The sequence below is a fragment of the Thalassophryne amazonica genome, chromosome 12, assembly GCF_902500255.1.
Source record: "Thalassophryne amazonica chromosome 12, fThaAma1.1, whole genome shotgun sequence".
Taxonomy (NCBI): Eukaryota; Metazoa; Chordata; class Actinopteri; order Batrachoidiformes; family Batrachoididae; genus Thalassophryne; species Thalassophryne amazonica.
The window spans coordinates 82092978-82113197 of NC_047114.1; the positions used below are offsets into that span (position 1 = coordinate 82092978).

The 20220-nt window shown below is 40.2% G+C and overlaps 2 protein-coding genes and 1 long non-coding RNA gene across 5 annotated transcripts in view; all 3 read right to left on the reverse strand.

Moving 5' to 3' along the window:
- Positions 1-3487: 3487 nt before the first annotated feature.
- On the reverse strand, positions 3488-9649 carry LOC117521296 (rab effector MyRIP-like). The gene is made up of 3 exons (XM_034182616.1): positions 9467-9649; positions 7817-7949; positions 3488-3705 (listed from the first exon to the last, which is right to left on the reverse strand). The coding sequence occupies exons 1-3, from the start codon at positions 9557-9559 to the stop codon at positions 3488-3490; spliced, it is 444 nt and encodes a 147-aa protein (XP_034038507.1). The 5' UTR covers positions 9560-9649.
- A 187-nt stretch (positions 9650-9836) lies between these two features.
- Positions 9837-16279, reverse strand: LOC117521765. 3 transcript variants are annotated; one of them, XR_004564051.1, is made up of 4 exons: positions 16068-16278; positions 11465-11545; positions 11029-11126; positions 9837-9916 (listed from the first exon to the last, which is right to left on the reverse strand). It is a non-coding gene; the product is annotated as an uncharacterized LOC117521765 (long non-coding RNA). The 3 variants fall into 3 exon arrangements; XR_004564052.1 differs by having other exon boundaries at positions 9839-9916; positions 11041-11126; positions 16068-16279; XR_004564050.1 differs by lacking the exon at positions 9837-9916 and having other exon boundaries at positions 10954-11126; positions 16068-16230.
- Positions 16280-16596: 317 nt separating this feature from the next.
- LOC117521297 (rab effector MyRIP-like) overlaps positions 16597-20220 on the reverse strand; it is a 31520-nt gene continuing 27896 nt past the window's right edge. The window contains exons 14-17 of the mRNA XM_034182617.1: positions 19886-20047; positions 17296-17394; positions 17157-17217; positions 16597-16983 (exon numbers count right to left, since the gene is read on the reverse strand). Coding sequence (XP_034038508.1) covers positions 16895-16983; positions 17157-17217; positions 17296-17394; positions 19886-20047 — 411 coding nt within the window. The 3' untranslated portion in view covers positions 16597-16894. The remainder of the gene's footprint in view (positions 16984-17156; positions 17218-17295; positions 17395-19885; positions 20048-20220) is intronic.

Here is a 20220-nt window from a genome sequence, read left to right on the forward strand (position 1 = left end):
TTTAAAGCCTCGTTCTGACACCACAAACGTGCAGCATCTTTCCAGAAAGAGTTTCAGGAGCACAAGATAATAATAATAAGAAGAAGAAAATGCCAAGCAAATGCTACTTATTCATCACATCATCAAATGTGATGTATTTTGCAATTACGCATAGACCACATTGGAATTGTGTACTGCATAACACTCTGGAAGTGGAAGTATTCAAATTTCACAACTTTTTATGCATTTCAGAAAACTTCAACCTGAGCCGCCCTCCACCTCATTTGCTAACTAACTAAAGTCATGTACAGGTGCTTGGCCACCGATATGTCAGAGCCTTGTTTCAACACCGTACGTACACAAAGTTCTTCCCAGAATTGACAGCCAGTTTCAGAAGTGACAAAAAATTTAATAAAAACTCTGAGTTTGTACTTACACATCGATTGTCCTCCAGTGACCATAAAGCTTGTGACGATTGGACGCACACTGCTTCACGGACTCTGTATGTTTGGATTTGAACTCTTCGAGCATTTTGTCTGTTTCTATCTTTCTTCATCTGTACATCTCTTTTCTTCTGACCTCCTGTTTGTCATCACTTACTTCTGCTCTTCTGAAACACGCTTTGGTCTCGTCCATGTCCTCAGATGTTGATTTGTTTTGTTGATGTGTCCCTCGGGCATCGAGACCCGATTCTGCCAATTCTGTTTTATGGCTGTCGTCTCCCATTTGTATCTTTCTCCAGATCTGATTTTCTGTACTCTTCCTTCACCATCATCATCAACATGTTGTTAATTATTCTGTCCAACTTTTCATCATCCTCATCTTGCCTCTCTGTCCTCTTTATCGCAGGCTGACTGTCCTTTTGGATTTTGGAGCCTGTTGCCATCGTTTCCGCCGATGTTTCTCCAAACTCCAGCTCCTGATTTTCCTCCTTCCTCTGCAAACTTTTAACATTTTGAACCGTTTCCACTTCTACATCTCCACCAGCATCTCTTCGCTCCTCCCTCTTGGTCTCAGCCGTCCATGGCTCCTCGTTGTCTCCGGCTTGGTCCAGCTCATCCTCGGTGGATGAGAACTGTGAGGCGCTGACCAGACTGGCCAGCTCTCGTACCTGAATGGCCTGGACTGTTTTCCTCCCGCTTGCAGTTTCCCAGCATTCATCATCGAGTCCCACTTTGTCCAACTCGTCTTCCGTGGACGTAGAACTGGGCAGCACTGATTTCATTTGCCAGTCTGCACACTTTGGCCGTCAGCTCTTCGGTCCTCCAGTCTTCATCCTCTCCGGTCTTCCTCTTTCCCTCAGCACTGGCACTCCTGTGCAGCTCGTCCTCTGTGGATGGGAACCGGTTCCACACCCTGATGGTTTTCTAGCCAATGGACCTCCATGGCTTCATCTCTGGTCTGTTCTCCATCACTCTGTCTCATGTTGTCTAACTCATCGTCAGTAGATGAGAAGTAGGAACGTCTGGACTGTTCAACCAGCCTGTAAAGTCTGCACTCCATCTCTTCATCATCTGTTTCATTCTCCTCCATCTCCTGCTCCATCTCAGATTCATCTCTTTCCTCACTTCGTTGTCTGCTTTCCTGCCTCTGTCCTTGATCCCTACCACAATCCCTCACTCCGTCACCTTCTGGAGTGGAGGAGTCGGAATTGCTTGTGTGGCGTGCTAACTGACATTTCACGTCCTGATCCTTCTGACTGGCTCTCCATCCGGCGATGTCACTCTCTACCTCAGAAGGTTCTGGGGTTGAATTGTCAGAGGTCACAGCATCAGAAGCATGAATGGATTTCTGGTCTTTTTTGTTGTAATTCTGTAAATAGAAGACAAAAATGGAGATTTAAACAAGTATTTTTATTTTATTTTACATGATTTACTTTTGCGTGGTGCATGAAATGTAATTTCTCTGGAAATACTTTAGTACATATCTAAGCAAGTTTTAATCAGTTTAATCAACGAGGCATTTACAAGGGGTGATTGAAACGTTTTGAGCCTGACCCAGCAAAAGTAGGGCGTGGTTCTCAATCTTTTGCATTCTGAGAAACCAACATTTTTCAAGAAAATGTGGAAGTTTTGACTCACTGGTGCAATGTTGAAAAATGTTAGTTTCACAGACCCTTCTTTTCTGGGCCAGGCTCAAAATGTTTCAGTTTCCCCTCATATTGCATCCAGGCACAGCACTCACACATGCAGCGGTATTATTTTGGTCCTGTGTGTCTGTCCTTGTGTGAACAAAATAACTCAAAGAGTTTGACCCAATTTGGATTAAATTTGGTAGAATGACTGAGAGTCAGTCAGGAACAAAAGGATTAATTTAGAGAGAAACTGGTTAAAAGGCAAAGTCACAGACCAAGGTCAAGCTTTTTGCTCATTATTCTGAGAAACTGGCTAAAGATACTTTAGTTTAGTTAATATTAAACACTTAAATTAAGTTATATATCAGCTTTCTATTGGTCATTTGACCTCTAACCTTCGGGACCTTGAAAGATCAAACTAGTTTTGAGAGGATATTTCAAGGAATTGTATAAAAATATTACCATGAATCATTCACATGCAGTCATACACCACATTTTTATGAGTCTCACGATCTTTTATTTTGGTGAACGTAAAAGGTGAAATTAATTTACAGTGGTTATTTTGAGAAACTTCTTAAAGCTGCAACTATAGTTATTTTGACAAACATGAACATCTTTGAAGGAGTTAGTCCTGCTGGACTAACTGTGGGACTCGTGTTTGTACATACAAAGACAGAAATGTGTGTGTACCTATTTTTATGCCAAAATGATAAAGCAAAAGAATGACAAAAGAGCAATAAAGTGTGTACGGATAGTAATAAGTCTCAATCATCAGGTCTGCTTCCTACTCCCATCTTTAGCCATGAAGGGATGTAGACAAACCCACCAAAGTGATCATTTGCATATAAAGCCTCTCTGCTTGCTGTTCCAAAGTCATCTCTGTTTAATCACAGAAGTCTTGGAGAACAACATGACAATGAAAAAACGTGCAAAGATGTGCAATTTCACCAAATTGCACATCTTTGCGCATTTTTTTGTGTTGCGTTAAGGAGTGTCATTTCTAGTGTCATAGAGTTTTCAGCTTTTCTATTCTTTTGTTATTGAGTGTAAAGCAAACTTTTGTTTATTATGTTATATCTTACCGGCAGAGAAGAAGCTGGATCATTTTGATTTCTTCTCTCTTTATGTGATCTCCCAAGTATCTCCATTTCTTCCTCTGCAGCCACACTGGTTCTTATCTGCCGAGCCTTCGGGGTTAAAGTTCACATCAATGATACTCGTCCGACGGGAACGACCGAAGGCCGCCTGATTTCAAGTCCCAATTACTCCTCAGTAGTGATTCTTGAGATGTATTATGGTACCAATACTCCTCTGGATCTGAAAGCAGATCTCCTCTGTCACCTTGATAACCCGTTAGCGGAGACAGCATCCCGGTTTGATGACTGCAGGTGTCGTCTGTGTCCTGGTGGTTGAAGTTAGCATCGGTCCACGTCCTTAAGACATCCCGCTGGATGGCACTCCACAAGCAATCAGGCTCGGCCTGTTTTCATTGTCAGAGCCCATGCCTTCATAAGGAGAGACAACTCCAGACTCGACCTCCAAAGCATTATAGACCAGACTCTTCCTTTTGGTCAACAGGTCCGGACGTGAAAGTGGGGTGCTCTGCAGAGCAATCCAGTTCCCATCTGAGCTCCTGAACACCGAGGAAGCACCTTCATGGGCAAACACAACAACACAGAAACTAGCAAATATGTTTCTGCTCTGGAACACACACAATAACCCGATTCATAAAAAAAACAATCCAGATTCATCATTTGATCCAGACCCTTTCATGTAGATTCAAAGGCGGCTCCAGAGTTTGTCATGATTCTTAGGGCTTGGTGATATATTTCATACTGGAGCAAAACAATTTACAGAGTTTGAAAGCCAAGCAGTGGTGACCTTGGAATGAAAGAAACTGGCAAACAAGCTCAGGTTGGGATGTGCGTCTCCACTCATTCTGAATACTGGACTGTCGTCCTCTCATTTCTTGTTTTTACCAGGTTCTGGTTCCTGGATGGAGTCTGTTTGGGGCAGTATGGTGGCTTTGTGGTTGGCACTGTTATCTCACAGGAAGAAGGTCCTGTGTTCACTTCCCACTTGGTCCTTTCTGTGTTACGTTTCTGTGTGGTGCATGCTGACTTCCATGCAGGTCAGGTGAAATGGTGACTCTAAATTGACCGTAGGTATGAGTCTAAATGTGTCTGTCTGTATGTGGTCCTGTGATAGACTGGTGTCCTGTCCAGAGTGTACCCCACCTCTCGCCCTATGACTGCTGGGACACACTCCTGTACCCCATGACCCTTAATTGGAATAAGCGGACATAGAAAATTAATGATAAACAATCCATTTATAATCATTTTAACAGAAAAACTAAAGAAATGAAGAAAACTAAATGCATTTTGCATTCACCTTCTTGTAGTGTATAAACAACAGATCATTGGTTATATGAGAATTAGGGGTTCTAGAGAACCGGATCAGTCAGGGTAGTAGTGGTGAGAAAGTGAGGCTGAACACATGATTTTGAAATGTAAATATCAGGTTTATGGTAGGGCTTAGGATTTTATTTTATTGTGTGTGTTGGAATTATAGCCCCAGACTAGAGCCGCCTATGTGCATTAGTGAGGAGACGTTCCCTGCTTTGTCTTACAGGATTAAAAAGCAGTAGTTAAAAAGAATTGTGGAATCCAGATTAGAGATGGGTATTGATAAGATTTATCGATATCGAAGCCATTATCGATCTGCTTACTGATCCGATTCCTTATCAATTCCCTTATCAATACCTCTTGTGAATTTTCTGTGTACTAAAAGTAGGCTTTACAGGTTTTCTATGTCAACAACATTTTATTGAGTCTTAAAGTAAATAAATATGATATTGGTCACTGGGTCCTTGATCTCTAGACATAAATAGAAATAAACAAAATCTGTAGTTTTTGTCAAAAGCATTTCAGACATTAATGGCATGAAAGTCTCTCCATACCTCTGAGCTGAGCTCAGCCAGCTGCTGCATGTCAGCGCAGGACATCTCATTTTGGGAGGGAAAAAACATTTTGATTGACTGCAGTTTATTGTTTGTATTATCCATCCATCCATCCATCCATCCATTTTCTTCCGCTTTATCCGGAGTCGGGTCACGGGGGCAGCAGCTCAAGCAAGGCCGCCCAGACCTCCCGATCCACACACACCTCCCCCAGCTCCTCTGGGGGAACCCCAAGGCGTTCCCAAGCCAGCCGAGAGATGTAGTCCCTCCAGCGTGTCCTGGGTCTTCCCCGGGGCCTCCTCCCAGTGGGACGTGCCAGGAACACCTCTCCAGCGAGGCGTCCAGGGGGCATCCGGAAAAGATGCCCGAGCCACCTTATAACGTTTGAAAAAAGGTGTAATTTGATTTAAACGGCCATTCGCTTTGAAGTTATCAATTCCGACCAGACTCTATCTTTCTAACTTGACTCGGCAGAGAGCCGCACAACGTTTGGAGCTGTGTGAACAGAACAGAGGACGAGTCTCGTTTCTTTCTCACAAGACAAGTGTCCCAGTTAGTGACTTTAATCCGCACAAAAGTGACTCACGATTGACATATTTTAATGGCTTTGAGAGGGGTTAAGAAGTGGAGTTGCTGCTTTGGAAAACCAACGAAGCAAAGAACCAACGAAGCAACGAGTCGGAGCACTGTTTCATTGCTTCAAGCTTCAAAGCAGAGCCACGCTGCAGAAATGGTAGAGAAATGATCATTTTCCTGACAAATACCCCCAAAAAACAACGGCCCCTCTGAAGGACCGATAAGGGAATCGTTAAGCAAAAAGGCTATTGATGTCGGTGGATCGAATCATTTCTTAACGATACCTGAAAATAACCAGTTCCCAATACCCAACCCTAATCCAGATTCAGCTCAAAACTTTAAGAACAAGAAAACATAGAAGAAATAATTAGGTTTTTTTCCTGTTGAGCGCCCCTCATGACTAAACTGATTGGGGCCTCATGTATCAATGTTGCGCACTTGTGGCGTAAATTTACGGCGTAAACTTGAAATACACCAAAGTCGCCGTGACATGTATCAAGCAGTGCGCACCTGCCCATTTCTGGCGTACGCCTGACGTGATCTTGATAAATGCGGCGGGTGGAAACGATCGTACTTATAATAAACACGGCCATAAATATTCAGACTCCGCTTCAGACACACCCTCATTTTACGACATGGAAGCCATGAAGACAGCAATGAAAAAGAACTCCACCAATCACGACGCGTGCCAATAGAGCATCGAAAGCGGCCGTCGTATCAATTGTTTTGTAGTATATAATCAATAAAGTGTTACAGTGGTCCCTCATTAATCGCTGGAGTTACATTCTAAAAAATAGCCCGAAATATGCGAAACCGCGACGTAGTCAGCGTTATTTTTTACAATTTTTATAGACGTTTCAAAGCTGTAAAACCCCTCACTACACAGTTTATACACTTTCTCAATCAGGCATGAACATTTTCTCACTTTTCTCTCGTGTGTAAACACTCTCAAAGTTCAAACCTTAGAAGGAAAATAATACCAAACTGTTTCAGGCCCAAACATTTGTTTGAGAAATAAAAATAGAATGTTTTCCTATAAATAATTATGATGGCATTTAGAACTAACGAATTAATTTTAACGATCAACGAACGAGGTCGGACACATAAGAAATTATTAATAGTGACTGACCAGTATTTCACAGATCGGGCCTCTGCGTCCTGACACTGCGCCTTTTCCCACTCACACCTCACAGCAGCAGGTGTTTGTTTCCGTGTGACAAACACAGTTATGAGTAGTTGTTGGCGCTCTTTTCTCTTCTGGGCAACAAGATTCTTATAAACAGATACGCAGAACACAGAACACTGTAAAAAAAAAGGCATGCAAAATTGGACTAAATACTCCGCGAGACTCCGAGGCCACGACAGGTGAACGGCGTTATAGCGAGGGACCACTGTATTCTCTTTTCACATGTCAATAATTCTTGACATGTGGATATTTGCTCGCTCAATTAATAAGACACGCCTAATCTGTCAGATTTCTTTATTTTTAAATGTATTTCTGTATTTCTTTTATTGTGACAACCGAATGGAGAAGACAAAAACCTGGTTGCAGCACAGGCGAATTAAGGGAATGACGAAACTACAGTTGTTATTATCAATTTCATTGTCTAAAACGATCACACCACATAAAGTTAAGCTCAGCGCTGCTCTGGCTCCAGGCTCGAAGTCTGGAGAAAAGGGCGTGTAGCGCTGTCTTTGCAGTCAGCACTGTAGCCACGGATCGTGCTCCATAACAATCCCGCAACAGCGGGATTTGTATTGATTATTATGTAGTATAATCAGGAAAGTGTTATGTAACATATGCACTGATTTGTATAATGGCACTGTTTATCATGTTGATCATCTTCATTTTTATGTGGATTCCAGCGCTGGTTCATTTTGGTGTATAATTTACGCCACCTCTCGACCTGGTGTATATTTTCAGCGCAGCGTACGCCAACGACCACATTGATAAATGCCAAGTAGCGCAGCCGTTTTGGCGTACATCCAATATACGCTCAAATATCGCCGTACGCAACGTTGATACATGAGGCCCATTGTGTGCATCCAAGATGGAGACAGACAGTGTCATCAAACAAGGAGTCACAAACCTTGTGGGGAATGGGCCCCCATAGGGACTTTGGGAATTTGGATTTGGATTATCCCTAAAATCCAATCACTTGCTCCTAAATTGTATCAAAACATACTGATACATCAAATTAAAAGTGTTAATGGTACTGTGTACTTACTGGGGTTGTCGAGCCACTCTAAACTTTTCCAAGTAGTCATTCCAGATCCAAGTCCTTCCTTCTTTGATGCCTCACGAGGGTGCTGGCTCAGAGGATGTTCTTCATTCAGCATGGAGAAGGCAGAGTGTGACCCCTTGCAAGATCCAAAAGACAAATGAAAAATTACTGAAATTTTTCATTTTAAAAACTCTGTTTATGTGTGTCAGACACCTCCTGAAATTATATCTTTGATCATCTGCAGGTTGCAGATTCAGCAGTTCAAAGGCTGGCCAGTAGAGGTCAGCACATGTCATTTTACAGATGAGAGAGCATTTATAGTACAGAAAATACTCTCACTAGCCACTTTATTAGGAACTCCTGTTTGACTGTAGAAACTTGGAGTCAGCTGAAATAGTATCAGAGTTTGGGGGAAAAAAGGGTGGGTGCTGTTGGTCTCTAGGGTCGACAGATAATGGTCTGAAAAAGAAGATACATCAAGTGAGCGGCACTTTCCTGGGAGAAAATATCCTCTTGATGGTCGACTTCAGAGAAGACAGGCCAGACTAGTTCAAGCTCTCAGAAAGGAACAAGTGACTAGAACATGTTAAACTCTGAAGCAGATCAGCCACAGCAGAAGAAAAAACTCACCGGGTGACACTCCTGTCAGTGAAGAACAGAGGCTACATTTCCATTTCCAGCAACTTGTTAACTATATCTCACTCAAAATTAAAGCAGTTTTGGTGGCAAAAATTCACCCTGGTGCTGGCACAGGTCAGGTCAGGTCAGGTCACATGCCATGTCACTGCATTCACCACACAACACAACTGCCTGGGGTCTTGGAGAGCATCCACGTATGCAAACATCTGATCCATCCCCATTTCTTGAAAGTAGCCATCTCTTTGCTGCAGCCTGGGCGCCCCTTGGTGTTCTCCATTTGCTCGAGTGCTCAACAGTAAGGCACATGCACGCTGGATCACTGCAATTGATGCAATTGATACATCTCACCTGTCTCCCTATGTAACCACTGGTTTCAAACAAAGTCACTCCAGAGGTACCCAAGGATCCTCCAAACAGACCTAGTATTAAAGACATCTAGTCATCTCCAAGATTATTGACACACAACCACAAAGTAAGACTGGAAGCTCCAGGACCGTGACAGACATGGTCCTTTGGCTTCCTGAAAAGATGTCAACATTGCTAACAACATAGTCGAGTGACCCAGATGTATCTCAATCTCAAAAGCTGAGGACCCACAGATGTGAATGTCACTGCCAAACAAGCACGTGTCCATGAGTTTGACACTTGCAACGCACACAGATACACTGGTGACGGCCAAGTCCAGGAAGTCATTAAAAGCATGGAGGTTATTCTGATGGGCATGGGCTCATCAAAACTGGTCAATGGAAGATTGGAAAACTGTTGCCTGGTCTAATTACCTTTGATTTCTACATTATGACTCGAACAGTGGTGTCGTGATGTGGTAACTACATGATGCTATCAGGTCAGTATGGACCAAAATCTCAGAGAACATCTCCCAGCACCTTGTTAATCTAACCCATTAAGAATTGAACTTCTGACCCAGTACTAGCAAAGTGCCCCTCATGAAGTAGCCAGTGAGTGTCTGTTCAGTACGTACACACATACTTAATTGGTTCTGGTGTGTTTTCTTACCACACAGTCCGTTTGGTGTTTAAAACTAGAGGTTTGGATGCAGACTGACTGAAGGTGTTCTTGGATCCAGTCCTGACTGTGATCCGGCTTCATCTCAGTCAAACTCTTCCTCCTGTTAACGATCTAAAATGAGACAGAGACAGACCGGATCAGGATCAGGATCCATCCTGTTTTCAGTCAAATCATTGTGTGCAGTTGTTAGGCACGTTGATCACGTACTGCTGTAGCCCCAACCCCCCCACCCACCCGACTGCATTTCAGTATTACCAAATAAATCCGCTTATTTACAGGCTACAAACATTAATTAACATCATTAATTACCAAACAGGTGTCGGGAGCTCAGACTGCAAAGTCCAGAATTGCAGCTTACTTTTTGCACAATGGTTTTGGCCACTGTTCAATAAGCTCTGCTCTGTGCTCCTGCAGGTACTGTGCTTCATCCAGCTGCTCCTGAAACAACAGCAGCAAACAGTAAAGCAGCTCCAAGGCTGTGATTGCTCCTCTAAAGACACTCTGACATCCTAAAGCCAAATCTGGAAGCACACGATCAGTGCATTATTATTTAACTTCTTCTTTCATATATTTTATGTCACTGACACTCATAAACTCATAGTTTTCCATCATCACAGTTAAGATTAAAAAAGTATAAAACCAGGTTAAAAATGAACACAAAAATAATTTTTTTAATGAAATAAATAAAATGAAGTGCAAAAAATGTACAAAATAGACAATATTCTATTGAAAACAGGTCACATCAGTTTCATCCCCAAAATGTAAAGAGCCATTTCAGTCAGCTCAGTACATGTCTTCTCAAAATATGAGTCAGGTCAAGCTCATAGGTCAAAGGTCAAGGACAAACCAGAGGTCACTGTCTGAAATAAATGCCAATTGTTTCAGAACACAAAGCACAATGTCCCACATTGGGCAGACTCAGTGGATGTTCCTCTCACAACATGGGTCATGTCAAATTCATAGGTCAAAGGTCAAGGGCAAATCAGATGTCAGATCAAAGGTCATTGTTTAAAATACATGGCGATATCTGAAAGCGCAAAGAGGAATTTCAATCAAACTTGATGGGTAAACTCAGTGGGTGGTCCTCTAACAATACAAGTTACCTCAGGTCAGAAGTGTTTATGATTTGACTTCCAAACTTTTGACCTTCAGGAAATATGTACTGTCATGCAACTGCTTAGGCTTCTTACACACGCCGTGCACATATCAGCTTAAACATCATGTCATGATAATATTAAACTGACTCGGTCCAATCAGTGTTCGTGTTTCATGTCACACTACATTGCTGCAGCAGCTGCCTGATTATAGGTGGTGACAGTGAGGCACTGCAGCCATCTAGTTATCTTGTTTGTCCAAAGAGAATGTTCCACACTGAAAACACTGTGCCACACACACTGAACTGTTCAGGTACTACTATTTGCAGAACAAGGTGACTGCAGTACACTCTTATGAATTATTAAGTAGTTTTTGTGACAAAAAGTACAAGGCGGTGTAGACAAATGGGGCGTCTATGAATAAATATTTTAAAGAGACTGTTGTTAATAACTGACCTGAGTGCCAACTTCAAAGTTGGCCTTGGAAATTGCCTCATCTATGGCCTCCTCTGCAACCCGCAAGGCCACACTGAACATCTCCTCCATGCTGTGCTCTAAACATAAGAGACACAATAAAACGCGTTATCCCAAAATCCGTACACCTTTCAGTCATGTTTGCAGTAACTGGGAAGATAAAGAGACATGAGGGCGGGGCAGAACAGCAAATGTATGCAATCGAACTGGCATCAGAGCTGAAAGATTACCACCAAGATGACTTCTCACATCCTAATCACTCTCCTCTGATTTATATCTCGGACATCTCTGAAGCAATGTGGACTTTTACCACAACCACGAGTATTATCACAGCTCCTGTATTTAGTTATTTAGGTGCATTTACTCAAACTGGATTTTCAAACAGACAATACAATCATAATGAAATAAACCTTTGTACCTTCACTTTGTCTGTAGAAGAACGAGTCACTGCCACAAATGCTGCCCTCATTGTAGACACTTTCCTCGTAGGTGCTGCCGTCTGCACACACAGACACACACACATACAGTAGACAGTGTGAGCTATAAAAACAAAAACAGCTCTGATCAAAAATATAGACTAAATAATAACTGTAAAAATATAGCACAATGCTAAAATACCCTCTGCTGTATGAGTATTGTTTACTTTATAATTTGCAGTTGTTTAATTTATATCCCATTGTAAAGTATGTACACACACACATATATATACAGTAGTGTTCAGAATAATAGTAGTGCTATGTGACTAAAAAGATTAATCCAGGTTTTGAGTATTTCTTATTGTTACATGGGAAACAAGGTACCAGTAGATTCAGTAGATTCTCACAAATCCAACAAGACCAAGCATTCATGATATGCACACTTAAGGCTATGAAATTGGTCTATTAGTAAAAAAAGTAGAAAAGGGGGTGTTCACAATAATAGTAGTGTGGCATTCAGTCAGTGAGTTAATTAATTTTGTGGAACAAACAGGTGTGAATCAGGTGTCCCCTCTTTAAGGATGAAGCCAGCACCTGTTGAACATGCTTTTCTCTTTGAAAGCCTGAGGAAAATGGAACGTTCAAGACATTGTTCAGAAGAACAGCGTAGTTTGATTAACAAGTTGATTGGAGAGTGGAAAACTTATACGCAGGTGCAAAAAATTATAGGCTGTTTATCTACAATGATCTCCAATGCTTTAAAATGGCCAAAAAAAAAAAAAAAAAAACAGACGCGTGGAAGAAAATGGAAAACAACCATCAAAATGGATAGAAGAATAACCAGAATGGCAAAGCTCACCCATTGATCAGCTCCAGGATGATCAAAGACAGTCTGGAGTTACCTGTAAGTGCTGTGACAGTTAGAAGACACCTGTGTGAAGCTAATTTATGTGCAAGAATCCCCCGTAAAGTCCCTCTGTTAAATAAAAGACGTGCAGAAGAGGTTACAATTTGCCAAAGAACACATCAACTGGCCTAAAGAGAAATGGAGGAACATTTTGTGGACTGATGAGAGTAAAACTGTTCTTTTTGGGTCCAAGGGCCGCAGACAGTTTGTGAGACGACCCCCAAATTCTGAATTCAAGCCACAGTTCACAGTGAAGACAGTGAAGCATGGTGGTGGAAGCATCATGATATGGGCATGTTTCTCCTACGATGGTGTTGGGCCTATATATCGCATACCAGGTATCATGGATCAGTTTGGATATGTCAAAATACTTGAAGAGGTCATGTTGCCTTATGCTGAAGAGGACATGCCCTTGAAATGGGTGTTTCAACAAGACGATGACCCCAAGCACACTAGTAAACGAGCAAAATCTTGGTTCCAAACCAACAAAATTAATGCCTCACAGATGTGAAGAAATCATGAAAAACTGTGGTTATACAACTAAATACTAGTTTAGTGATTCACTTGATTGCTAAAAAAGCAGTTTGAACATAATAGTTTTGAGTTTGTAGCATCAACAGCAGATGCTAGTATTATTGTGAACACCCCCTTTTCTACTTTTTTTTACTAATAACCCAATTTCATAGCCTTAAGAGTGTGCATATCATGAATGCTTGGTCTTGTTGGATTTGTGAGAATCTACTGAATGTACTGGTACCTTGTTTCCCATGTAACAATAAGAAATATACTCAAAACCTGGATTAATCTTTTTAGTCACATAGCAATTACAGCCTCAAGTCACATATACTTTAGTGATGCCAAAGGTGCATCACTAAAGTATTGAAGGATGTGAATACTTATGTACGTGTGGTTTCTTAATTTTTATTTTTAATAAATTTGCAAAAATTTAAAAAAAACTTATGTTGTCATGGGGTGTTGTGAGTAGACCTTTAAGGGGGGAAATGAATTTAATCCATTTTGGAATAAGGCTGTAACATAACAAAATGTGAAAAAGTGAAGTACAGTGAATACTTTCTGGATGCACTGTATATCTATCTATCTATCTATCTATAGAAAGATAGCTATAGATATATAGTGGAGTTCTCATATTTGTACAATAACTGCTTATAATTTACAAGAGCATAGACAAACAAATTCTATATCTGTGCACCAGACCTGCATGTAATTACTGAAAAGCTCTTGAGGTTCTGTCATTAACTGAACAGAATGAATTATATTAATTTAATATAAAATGACCTTTTTTCTATAGTTTTTATTAAATTAAACTATCACATCCAGAAACATTCATCAATTCCATATTACATTCCATAACTCAACATTAATTTAAAAAAATACAAACCTTTACCAAAATCACATACTGATAAAAACCAAAATTTTGTATGTCATTAAGATAGCATACTGTATGAATAGTAATGTATTTGTTATAAATAACAGTAGTTTCTTTCTCATGTGGCTGCTTTAAATATAATTTGGCATTTTTGTGTGTGTCTGAGGTTTATTCTGCAGATGGTCTGAGCCTTGAGCTCTTCTCCTGTCATGGAAATATTCACGCAACAATGCAGCTTTTTTGTGGTTATATAAGTGCATTAGAACAGCCTCGTGCGCGGTATTATGGAACAACACATATGCAGTGGAACAATGGGGTCCTTTCCAACCGTTTTAAATCCAGATGATTTGTAAATTATTTTTGACAATACAGAGATCCACTTTGATGATGACCCCACTGCTAAAACCCTCTCACACACACACACACACACACACACACACACACACACATACACACACACACACACACACGATGGGGCGTTCTTACATTCAGTGAGTCAGGAGAGATTTGTCTCTGTGGACAGGATAAAGAACATCCTGATCTACACAAACAGCTCACACAGTAGCTAAAGGTCATAGTGACACTAAAAGGCAGTGTGGGTGTGTGACCTGTAATGTGCAAAGGAAAATAATCCACATGGAATCCTAATGTGCAATCGTTTTGTGAATCTAAATATTTTCTGAGTTTGGAGTTTGTTTCTCCTCTCTGACTGTAAACTGAACATACTGTACATACGAGTATATATATATATATATATATATATATTATATATTACTTTCTGAAGCCAGATTTGACACCTCTGCATTGAGGATATCACCTGATGAAGCATTTCAGATGTTATTTTGTCCCATTCTTCCTGCAAAACATCTTCAAAGTGTGCAACAGTATGGGGCCATCAATGTTGTCATTTTTCTTTTTTTTAATTTTCCACACATTCTCTATTGGGTACAGGTCAGGACTACAGGCAGGCCATTCCCCTATCCATACCCTCTTCATCTGCAGCCATGCTTTTTCTATGTGTAGAATGTGATTTAGCATTGTCTTGTTGAAAAATGCATGGACAACCCTGGAAAAGATATCATCATGAAGGCAGCATATGCTGCTCTAACATCTCAATGCACTTTTCTGCATTATTGCTGCCATCACAGAAGTGTAAATTACCTTTACAAGGGGCACTGACACAACACCATACAACCACCCATGACTCTGGCTTTTGAATTTGTTGCTTGTACAGTCCAGATGATTCTTTTTATTCTTGGCCTGGAGTACCAAAGGGAATCTGGAGTACTGATTTGTTTGACCCCAGGACACATTTCTATTGTGTGACGGTCCAACCCAGATGGCTGTGAGCCCAGAGACATCTACGTCATTTCTGGACAAGGTTAATATGCAGTTGTTTTTTTTTTTGTTTGTTTGTTTTTTTTGTTTTTTTTTTGCACAATAAACATTTAAGTGGCTTTTGTGAATGCAATTCTGCACTGTATTGCCTGACAACGATTTCTCAAAGTAATCCATTGTTCATGTAGCTATATCAGCTATTGATGAGTTCTTGATGCAGTGCCATCTGATGGATCACAGATCATTAATGTGCAGCCTTGGCTTGTACTTTTTTGTACTTAAATTATTTAATAATATTATGCATTGTAAAGGGAAAAATATGTCAGTCCCTTTAAAACTTTCTTTGAAGAACACTGTTTTTAAACTTTTTAATAATTTTCTCCCACATGTGATAAATTGGATAGCCTCTGCCCATCGCTGTTCTTCAAAGTCTCCGCTTTTCAAGGATACTGCTTTTGTACTAAATCATGATTACAATCACCTGTTTGAAATAATGTAGTTATTTATTTATTTATTTATTTATTCATTCATTCATTTAACGTTTACCTCATTACTTGCCATAATTTGCCATCATCTCAGTTTTTTTTTTTTGGAATGTCTTCCTGGCTTGAAGTGCAGAAATGGATGTATATTAATAAATTTAATGAAGCTGATCACAAAAAAATTAAATATCTTGGGTTCATACTGTCTGCAAATAGATGTCAAAACAAATGTAAGAATCACTTTTGTTATTGTTGTTTAGTTTGTTTTATTTTCATTTTCCATAACATCCCAATTTTTTCTGATTTGGAGTTTTAAATGCACAAAAAATGCACATAATCATGCATGAGTTCAGGAGTATTTAGCAAAAACAGCAATACATTTGTCTCATCATATTGCAGCAAACATGCCCACATAATTATAAATTAATCTTGTTCTTTTCTATCAAACTGGATTAGCAGTTATTTTAATAAGTGCAAAAGCAGGCGTTTACCTGTCAATTCAGAAAGCGTGCTGTGCTCCACCAAGTGCTTCCTGTAAAACGTTTTCAGCACTTTGGCACTGCCGAACCTCTTAAAGCGCTTCTTCACATTATTGTAGAACCACTCCAACGACTGTGTCTTTAACAACCTGATGGACACACAGACACCTGCAATTTAACACCTACACATTTACACCTACTTCATATCCAAGCACATTGATTGGATTTAAATAACAGATTACAGTTGTTATTGAAGGATATTATATTATGATGCTGCAGGTTTGTACGGCTGTATCTGTATCAATCCACCTTTCCTTATTTTTTTTACTATAATAATAATGGGATATAAATGAAACAGGTGTGTCTAAATTTGGCCCGAGGGTGGTTAAGGTCTGCTATGAAGCATGTGGGGTGACTTCATCCTTTGAGGCATAAATATAGATGTGATGACATTATTATTTGTATGGATTTATTTATTTCAAAACATAACAAACCATGTTTTCCTCTTATATAAGCATGTTGTTTTACATGTATTATGTTCTAATAATTTTATCGTCCCAGTCTCATTGCTTAGAAAGTTTGTAATATTTGTGCCACAATGGTACACAACCTAAAAGTTCAACATATACACATAAGTATCTCATTGTATGATTTTAAATCTTTTATTGTATCATAAGATTAAGGCAAATGTCACCCACACAGTAAGGTTTGCAGTGTTAAATTGGCATGGTAGTGAGTGCATAAAGCTCCAAAGCAGTGTTAAATCAACGCTATCATAGTGTTAAAGTGCATGTGATCTCCTTTAGAACGGTGTTAATTCAGCTGCTGTGACTGTGTGATCACATCTCTTGTGGCTGGCTGCAGAGTGACAGGGTGAAGGCACTGCTGTGTTGACAGTTGGCGGTAGATAACTTAATTTTTCTGTCGTCTAAAATGGAAGAGAGCAAAAAAAAGATGCACTTTTGTGTCATTAAAAATCAAAAATGTCAGGATTACTCAAAAAGTTGTGTATGTGCTGAGGAATGTGTTTGGTTATATTAAATGTTATGCTGATAATATACTGTTCTCGTAACCAGTGTTTGTGATTATCAGGGCAGTTACCGTTCACTGGTGGTGCTGGTAATCGCCTCCTCAGGTGTCTAGATGAGTCCAGAGTGAATGGCTGCAAAATTAAATGTAACAAGTAAGGTTTTCTTTTATTTTGTCTGACCGTGTCACTGTTAGAGTATTAATAATGTACCATCACTGGTCTGATCCATCCTTTAGTCAAACGTGACTTTGGGTCCACGTTGAGCCCTGCACTCTTCAAAGCAGCGATTCTTGCAGAGATGTCACATATCTGAACAGCAGTAACAGAAAACTGTCTTTAAAGAAAAAAACATTATAAATGATGCAACAAAAATGATCTGCTTTAGTTTCAGCAAAAGTAGAGCCCCTGCAAAGTTTTTCTCTTTTTTAAAATACATTTAATCTATGTTTCTTTGTTGGGATAATCTGTCCATTATTTGTATGAGATCTAAATCAATTTCAGTTCATTATTATAATCACTAGTATTATTAGACGGTATTGCTTAAATTTTCATTGTTACGCAGATGATACCCAGCTTTATCTATCCATGAAGCCAGAGGACACACACCAATTAGCTAAACTGCAGGATTGTCTTACAGACATAAAGACATGGATGACCTCTAATTTCCTGCTTTTAAACTCAGATAAAACTGAAGTTATTGTACTTGGCCCCACAAATCTTAGAAACATGGTGTCTAACCAGATCCTTACTCTGGATGGCATTACCCTGACCTCTAGTAATACTGTGAGAAATCTTGGAGTTTTTGATCAGGATATGTCATTCAAAGCGCATATTAAACAAATATGTAGGACTGCTTTTTTGCATTTACGCAATATCTCTAAAATCAGAAAGGTCTTGTCTCAGAGTGATGCTGAAAAACTAATTCATGCATTTATTTCCTCTAGGCTGGACTATTGTAATTCATTATTATCAGGTTGTCCTAAAAGTTCCCTAAAAAGCCTTCAGTTAATTCAAAATGCTGCAGCTAGAGTACTGACGGGGACTAGAAGGAGAGAGCATATCACCCATATTGGCCTCTCTTCATTGGCTTCCTGTTAATTCTAGAATAGAATTTAAAATTCTTCTTCTTACTTATAAGGTTTTGAATAATCAGGTCCCGTCTTATCTTAGGGACCTCGTAGTACCATATCACCCCAATAGAGCGCTTCGCTCTCAGACTGCAGGCTTACTTGTAGTTCCTAGGGTTTGTAAGAGTAGAATGGGAGGCAGAGCCTTCAGCTTTCAGGCTCCTCTCCTGTGGAACCAGCTCCCAATTCAGATCAGGGAGACAGACACCCTCTCTACTTTTAAGATTAGGCTTAAAACTTTCCTTTTTGCTAAAGCTTATAGTTAGGGCTGGATCAGGTGACCCTGAACCATCCCTTAGTTATGCTGCTATAGACGTAGACTGCTGGGGGGTTCCCATGATGCACTGTTTCTTTCTCTTTTGCTCTGTATGCACCACTCTGCATTTAATCATTAGTGATTGATCTCTGCTCCCCTCCACAGCATGTTTTCTTGGTTCTCTCCCTCAGCCCCAACCAGTCCCAGCAGAAGACTGCCCCTCCCTGAGCCTGGTTCTGCTGGATGTTTCTTCCTGTTAAAAGGGAGTTTTTCCTTCCCACTGTAGCCAAGTGCTTGCTCACAGGGGGTCGTTTTGACCGTTGGGGATTTACATAATTATTGTATGGCCTTGCCTTACAAATAAAGCGCCTTGGGGCAACTGTTTGTTGTGATTTGGCGCTATATAAAAAAATTGATTGATTGATTGACTATTTCTGGATTATATTAGATTAGATAGAATTTAATTAATCCCTTGGGAAGACTCCCCCAGGGAAATTGAGGTTCCAGCAACATTGTATAGCAGCACACACGGTAAGAAGCACACAGAGTATCAAAAGCAGAAGTAAAAAACTATTTGCAAAATGTAAATACAAACATAAATACCAGAAATACTGCTCGCTACTGGTTTACTGGCTACTACTGTTCCTCTCCTTCCCGTCCCGTCTTCCTGTTACTCATCCTCCTTAACAACTCTTTTAAGACAACCAGTGGCATTTCTAAAATAATAAATAGATGGGTCACATTTATTTATTCAGTTTTTAGCAAAATTACACTAAACCTAATAAACCAATTTTAATGAAATTTTGTTGAAGGATGGGACACATACCAATGAATAATTCATTACATGTTGATGCAGATTCAGGTCAAGGAGCAGATCCTGACTTTGACCCTAATTGCTTTTATTTAAGATCAACAATCAGATCAAAGGTCAGGAACACAATGAAAGATGAGCAGCCAGGTTCAGGTTTGTGTTTAACTTGAAACCCAGGTGTCTGCAGGCCTTGGCAAAATATACACTCTAGTGAGTACTTTCTATTTATTAATCCAGCAGAGTACTTGTCCAAAATGTGAAGTCCTATCATTTGTCTGTTTATCCAAAGCCTGCGCTGTTATTGGCGATGTTAGTGAAATCATATTTGTTATTTACACTCCAGAGAATGTTTTCTATGACTTTTGATGACTGAATTTTATCTTGCACCAGCATCAGGTCAGTAATCTCTTCTGACCAACATCTTGGCCTCTGTACTTTAAGAGATGACATCTGGCATCAGAAACGTTTCCTATGGTGCCACCTATAGGCCAAAAATCCCCTTTCTGCACATGAAACATTCAAATTAGCTTTGCATCTTTATCTCTGCCCAATTCCAAATACAGTTAAATATTCAGCAAAATAAAAGCCAGCAGAGCTTCATCCCACCTGCAGCTCAGACTGCTGGACTTTTGCTGCTGCTGTTGCCACCTGTTCTTCCAGAAAATAAAGCTCCATGTCAGAAGTGTTGCTGCTGATTGCTCTGGCACACTCCTCCAGGTCACTCAGCTCCTCCTCCAGGCTGCACACTGTGCCAGCTGCAATATACACCTGCAGCACAATGGAGGAAATAACATGAGACACAAAAACAAGTCATCCCCTCCGAGGACACGCGTGTGCAGCGAAAAACACAGGAATTATCTAGAGTTCTGAGACTCTAACTACTGATCTAAGGACATAATGGTATCTCTGGTACTAGGTCACTGAGAATCCTTGGCTACTGC

Bases quoted from the DNA above. Each gene is read 5' to 3' on its own strand.
- LOC117521296 (XM_034182616.1), bottom strand. From the start codon at position 9,559: ATGAAGCCGGATCACAGTCAGGACTGGATCCAAGAACACCTTCAGTCA. The intron at 7,950-9,466 runs GTAAGAAAACAC...GGATCTTGCAAG, and splicing joins AACACCAAACGGACTGTGTG to GGGTCACACTCTGCCTTCTC. The intron at 3,706-7,816 runs GTAAGTACACAG...TTGCCCATGAAG, and splicing joins AGAGTGGCTCGACAACCCCA to GTGCTTCCTCGGTGTTCAGG.